This window comes from Pteropus medius, unplaced genomic scaffold, assembly GCF_902729225.1.
Source record: "Pteropus medius unplaced genomic scaffold, Ma_sr-lr_union100, whole genome shotgun sequence".
In the NCBI taxonomy this organism is placed as follows: Eukaryota; Metazoa; Chordata; class Mammalia; order Chiroptera; family Pteropodidae; genus Pteropus; species Pteropus medius.
Genome location: NW_024349563.1, coordinates 8504 through 14853, shown reverse-complemented (window position 1 = coordinate 14853; position 6350 = coordinate 8504). Strand labels below are relative to the sequence as shown.

Sequence of the window (6350 nt, the reverse complement as noted above, 5' to 3'; positions counted from 1 at the left end):
CCTGCCCAGTCCCCTGAGCTCCGGCTCCTGCGTCCCGCCTAACCTGGGCGGGTCACTCCCCTTGTCTGTGCTTCAGGTTCCTCAGCTGTAAAAAAGGGGGTCACAATAACATCTGGCCCACTAGGACCAGAACAAGGACCTGGGACAGAGAGAGCTTCCTACATGTGGAAAAAGTATGAATTTTAAAAATGACATTATCTTTAAAGGGAAGGGAGGAATCTGCAACGTGGCCAGGTTTCTGGCCTGCTGGATTTACGTGCCATTCCAGCGTCTGGGGCATCAGTCGACACCCTCCCCCATGAACATGTGGGACAGGTAAGGCACGACGGGGTGGAGGCGCCCTCCGCCCTCCGTTGTCCATCTGGGCTCCTACTGCATTTGCCTAAGGCTGGCCTCTCTAAGTCAACAGTCCCCAACCTTTGTGGCACCAGGAACCAGTGCTCCCACGAGAACCTAAGTCTGAGGATCTGGGAAGGGGCTGCGAATACAGACGAAGCTTCGCTGGCTGGCCTACCTCCTGCTGCGCGGCCCGGTTCCTAACGGGCCAGGGGCTGGTACCGATCTGTGGCCCGGCCCGGGCGGTGGGGACCCCTGCTCTAAATGGAGTGGAGAAAGTCCTGGCTGTCCCCCTGGATCACCTCTGGAGGGACAGTAACTGCTGGAGCCTGTTCTGAATCTAGCTGCAAAGGCATCTGGGAAGTGCACTGGCTGCTCCAGCCTCTGCTGGGAGGAGGGTGGAGGTCAGCCAAGCCCACCCGCGTCCCCCAAAATGAAGATCGGGGAGGAAATGAAGAGACAGAAAAGCGGATATAGGAAGAGATGAACAAGCCACCAGCATTCGCCATCTGAGCGTGGTCCGTGGACTCTCGTGTGATCCTCCCAGGTGCCCCTTCTGTGTCCGTGTTGACATACGGTTTAAACTAGTCTGCGGTCTACTGTTATGTCCTGTCCCCATTTAACAGTTCTCTGAGAGAGCGTATTTCCCCAGATCAGTAAAAATCCTTCCAAAAGCCGAAGTCGTCTTATACGGTGGTGAAATATCGCAAGGACAGACACCCCACTCGGAAAAGCCCATTTCTTACTGTTCTAGCTTTGGACAGTTTCTGATCTTCCAAACAGTACATTAGCAGACATCTTTGCACATGAGGAAGACTCTCTGTCCACAATTTAAAAAGTTTTCTCCATTATAGAAAAGTTGAAGAAGCTGGGAAAAGTCACAAGAAGGAGAAAGCAGCCCCTGGAAGCCCCCGCCCCAGAGACCTCGGGCACGGGGTCAGCGTGACGAGCCCGGAGTGGACAGCAGCAGATCCTGTTTGCTTTTTGTCCACGAAGCATCAGGACAGAAGCACTTCCGGGTTCTTACACGTGAGCCCCAGCCCTGGGGTAGCGGTGGCGGAGGTCTCCCTCCCCCTAGGGGCCGGGCCTACCCCCCAAACCATTATTACCACGTTTCCTCCCATTCTACACGGCTCTCTGCGGGACCTCCCTCTGCATCATGCTTCCCCCGTTTCCGGCCACTTCCTTCGGACACGGTCCCAGGAGTGTAATCACTGGGCCAGAAGGTAAGTCTTTGTGCGAGGCCTTTGGCACAGATTGCAAGTTTCCGCGCTTTTTTCTTTTTTTGAAAGCCATTTTTGTTTTTTTCCTAACATTGTTTTAATAGCACATGCTCATTTAGGGCCTACTCTATGCCAGGCCCTGTTCTAAGCATCCATGTGCAGACTTAGTCCTTGTGATACCCAGGGAGGTGGGCCTGATCATTACGTTCACGTGAAGCACAGAGAGGGCAAGTAACCTTCGCAAGGTCACACGGCCAGTAAGAGTCGGGATCTGAACCAGGTCCGGGCACTTCTCCATCCCACACCGCTGCCCACAGACGGCCTCCATCTTTTTAATAGCCCGAGTCACGCTCACACGAATAAGTGTACCAGCATTTATTCAGCCATTACCCAGCAGTTGGGTGGGTGGTCTAATGCGTTTTACATCGCTATCAGAAGCAGATCTAGGTTTTGTGGTACCCGAAGCTTTATAACTTGGGGGAAAAGGTCACAAATTCCAAAAGAGGGTAGAGGGCCTTGGAAGGAACCAGCACAAATAAGTTGCCAAATGCTCAAGCTCCATTTGCATCACTTAATCTCCAATGTGCTTTTTCCATAATAATTATTAGGAACAGATTTTAAATAGCAAAGCCGTTTTCCACATACCCCGTCACCTAGAAGCCACCATCCGCATTTCACTGTACTTGTTTTTGATGCATCCGGCACCTGTCTATCCCCCATCCATCCAGCCAGTGACTCCATTGTTTTCTGCATTTCAAAGGACGTTGCAGGCATCAGTTCGGCTTGCAAATCGTTTCACTAGATGGAGTTCGGCATTTTTAATATTTCTTTTGCTGCAAAATTAGATGTGACCTGCAATTGCATGCACGATTGCCTTTGTCACAGAGCCCATTTTGGGCACACACGGGAAGAGACGCGTTTCCCCAGGCAATAAAGCAGTGTGAATTTCCTGAGGACCCTGCCTGCTCTCCGGGCTGCAAAACTTGCCCTTGAGTGGCTGTGACTGCCCTGCCCTGTCCTTCTATTTGATGGACGCTCTGACGGTCATCTCGGGCACTTCGCTTCCGCCCTTCCGGCAGGTTCCTTCAGACCACTGGGTCAGAGGCCAAGGCTTGAGGCTCTTTAGCAGACCCTGAGTGGCTTTTATTTTCACCCTGACCTACTATCTCCTATACCCTCCCACACACAGAGCTATTTTTTTTTGTTATTTTCCTTTTTTTAAGACGGTAGAGAGAGGTACATTCCTTAAAGTCATGATGTTTTATGAATCGTGGGGGGAGGCTCTGACGTTAGTCTCTCCCTTCACCCACTCCTGTCATAAATTACTTGCTCTATTTTTATAAACATCTTGTCCTGAAAAAACCTTCCCAAAGCTGCAATAGAAAACACAGAAAGACCAACAGAATTAGAAACACCAAATACTACTTCTGACAAAATATATCCTCTACAAAATCAAAAGGACTAGCTTGAGAGAAATGTTTGTTAACATGTATGATGGACTTCAGGTCCATAACAAATAAAGAGCTGCTACAAATAAACAAGAAAATCCCACACGGCTCAGGAGGAAAATGGTCCAAAGGTTGGAACCCGCAAAGAGGAAGAAACTGCCAGTGACCACGAGCTCGACCTCACTGGCAACCAGAAACAATAAGCAAACGCAGAGAGATCACCCAGTATGGAAGCCCTGGGCAAATGAGTGGGCTCCTACACTGTTGGGAAAGAGAAATTGGCACGGCCCGCACGGAAGGCGATTTGCCTGAATCCATCAAATGACCCCTCAGAGACACTGTTCCTTTAGCCCAGAGATTCACTTCTAGGTTCTTGTCCTATAGACACGTGAAACGACATGTGCACAGCTATTCACTCCAGCGCCACCAGGAGGCGCAGCGTGGGCCTGGATGAAGGATCCCGGTGCCGGGATAGTGGAAGCTGTGAAAAAGGACCAGGAAGCGCCGCGCACACCGGAAGTCCCCTGAGACGCACCGAGACGCACGTCAGAAACCACGTGGCGCCTTCGATCCAGGACACGGAAAAGTCGGAACGATTCTGTTTTCACACGCACGTGTGAGCAATTTAATAGAATCACGCAGTACGTTACGGTACCCTTCACCCCAGCCTGCGGTGACAGCCACCTCTGCGGAGGGGCGCGGGTGTGGAGGGCGAAAATCAAGGGTGACAGTCGTGGTTTTTGGTATCTTTATGCACCGTATCGATAACTTCTAACGAGGACAGCCCTTTATTACTTGCAGAATTAAGGATTCAAGACAGTAAATGGGTGTGGGGGAGGGGGAGACAGTCACCCCCCTGACGCGCTTGTCTCCTCGCCTTTAAAATGGGGTAAACTCCAGCCGTGAGGGCCAAGTAACGGTCTGCAAGTATAGGAGGCGCTCAGCCAACATTAGCCGCTGCCACCGCCGATGTGACAGTGCTGTCATCGAGACCTGTCACCTGGGGCCAAAAGCAGTGACTATCCCAAGAGAGACCCAGCATGGACCTCACTTCCTCTCCCCGCCCCTCCCCCAACCAGCCCAACTGGTCCCCTTCCACATTCCGGGGACAGCTGCCCACCCTGCCTCTGTGGGGCGGCCCTCTGCCACACCTGGGTTCCCACCAGAGACAGAGAGCTGCCCACAACACGTGACGAATCACACACCAGGCCCAGGCGCCAGTAAGAAGGTGCTTTATTGAGGGGTCGGGGCTCTGGCATCCAGGGGCAACTACGACCTGGGGACAGAGGGAGGGGCTGACGGTGGATGAGGGGAGTGGGGTCCCACATTCTCGCCCACTTGACATCCTCCTTTGGCTTGGGCCCTTCCATTTTCATTTGGGGACCCCTCATCCCAACTCTGGGTTCAGGGGCATCTGGTGGGCTGACCCTCACCCAAGCAATGCCGGTCACCAGGCCTGGGATGGGCCCAGGGACGCAGTGGACACCAGCGGGCGGGAAAAGGGGGCGCCGCTCACTGGATCTCCCGGAACGCCCGCTTCTCCACGAGCTTCACTTTGTACTTGCGCTTGAACCTGGAGGAAAGGCGAGCGGTCAGTGCCCAGCGCGCCCGCGGCGCAGGCCCCACCTCCCACGGCAGCCCGGCCTCACCTGGCTCTCTCCCGGGGCTCAATCATGTTCCTCCTCTGGAAGCTCTTGAAACGGTCACGGAGGATGTTGCCTTCGGGCTGCGGGGCACAGGAGGGGGACACAGGAGGGGTTTCAGCAGGCCGTGGGTTCACCGGGACTCGGCCCCCTGCGATCTCCCCACCAGCAAAAACCCCACTGGCCCTGCACTCGTGGGTGAGGGGTGCCAACCCAGGGCCTGCGTCTCAGCTGGGTTTCGAGAAGCCATAGGAAGGAGCCTGGTGACAGAGTGGGCAAGGCCGGGCGGGGCAGAGAGCAGTGCGGCAGAAGCCAGGGTTGGGAGTGGGGGAGGGGGTGCTGGAACCCCAAAAGGTTCCGAGTGGAGAAGAAACAAGATCTATTCTTAGCTCTAGAACAGGCTCTAGAACAGGACGGGAGACCAGGAGCCATGATGACCTGGCTGAGACGCAAGGCCTTCTGAGGGTCACAGCTTCAAGCTTCACATCACCCAGCCCCTTGGCCCTGGGGATCTGCGCCCTGGGACCCCGTGCCCTCAGCCCCCGGCAGCAGCCCAACCGGCCCAGCCTGGGGCAGCCATGGTGTCGCCCACAGCCCCTGAGGGGCACGGGGAGCAAGGATGGGTGTCATCATTGGGCACAGGGCTCCCCACAGCACGTTGCCGTGGGTGGCAAGTACCTTTAGGGTCCTGAGCGAGTCCGGCAGCTCGGAGCTGAGCTGCACGTCGATGTCGGGGGCCTGATACCTGGGGAAGACAGGCAGGCGTTCGGGTCGGCCTGGCCGAAGGCAGAGCGCAAGGGCCCCTGGGGGGGGCGGGGCTTTTGGGAACAGGAGTCTGGGACCCGGCCAGGCACAGGCAGGAAGGCACCGGGATAGGGAATCGGGCCCCGCCCCCGTCCAGGCCTCACTTGAGCCGCCCCAGCCTGCGGGGCTTGTCCGCCTCCGCCAGCCGCCGCGCCCGCCGTCGCTCCCGCCGCCGCGCCAGCTCCGCCAGCCGCTGAGCCACCTGGGCCTTGATCCCGCGCAGTCTGAAGAGCTCCTGGCGCCGCAGCTGGGCGGCCCGCACCACGGCCTGCTCTACGCGCTGCGGGACGGCGGGGTCGGGCTCAGCCAGCACCATCCGGCCCCACGGGGACCGCCCTCCGCCCAGGGCCCCTCCCACACCCTCTCCAGGGCCAGTCCCGGCTCCCTGATCCCCTCACGTCACATCGGGGCAGCTGCTCGTTTCTCCCCAGCCATGGTTTTCCACGACCTTCCTCACACGTCTGCTCGTCAGCGGCCCCGGCATCCCACCCCCAAGCAAGCCCCAGAACAGCAGGACTATCGTGTGCCCCACCGTAGCCCCTGACCCCAGAACGGCGCCTGGAGGGCGCTGGGAAAGTCAGCTGGCAGGCCACCTGCAGATTCCAAAGGGCATACAAAAGCAGGTGGCAGGGATGACAGAAAGCAGGCTGGAGAAAGAAGAAAGCAGGCTGCGGGAGCAGGGAGAGCAGCCCCGAGCCCACAGGGCTCACCAGCATCCGGGCGGCCTTCTCCCGCCGCCGCTGCTGCTCCGTCTTCTTGTCCACAGCGGCCAGGCGGGCAGGCGTGGCTGGTGCCTCGGCTCCTCCGTTCTGGTCTCTGGCCTCGGGCCCCCTGTCCTGGGCCCTGCCCGGCTCCCCGTCCTTATCCTCCTCATCTGACTCCTCCAGCAGCCCCTG

At 57.1% G+C, this 6350-nt stretch overlaps 1 protein-coding gene and 1 non-coding gene across 2 annotated transcripts in view; both read right to left on the bottom strand.

Moving 5' to 3' along the window:
- Positions 1 to 4223: 4223 nt before the first annotated feature.
- NOP53 (NOP53 ribosome biogenesis factor) overlaps positions 4224 to 6350 on the bottom strand; it is a 9210-nt gene continuing 7083 nt past the window's right edge. Inside the window, exons 8-12 of the mRNA XM_039882882.1 lie at positions 6165 to 6350; positions 5559 to 5734; positions 5329 to 5395; positions 4657 to 4733; positions 4224 to 4580 (exon numbers count right to left, since the gene is read on the bottom strand). The exon at positions 6165 to 6350 is cut by the window's right edge and continues 24 nt beyond it. Coding sequence (XP_039738816.1) covers positions 4520 to 4580; positions 4657 to 4733; positions 5329 to 5395; positions 5559 to 5734; positions 6165 to 6350 — 567 coding nt within the window. The 3' untranslated portion in view covers positions 4224 to 4519. The remainder of the gene's footprint in view (positions 4581 to 4656; positions 4734 to 5328; positions 5396 to 5558; positions 5735 to 6164) is intronic.
- LOC120618844 (small nucleolar RNA SNORD23) lies at positions 5181 to 5289 on the bottom strand. Its single transcript, XR_005657315.1, has one exon. It is a non-coding gene; the product is annotated as a small nucleolar RNA SNORD23 (small nucleolar RNA).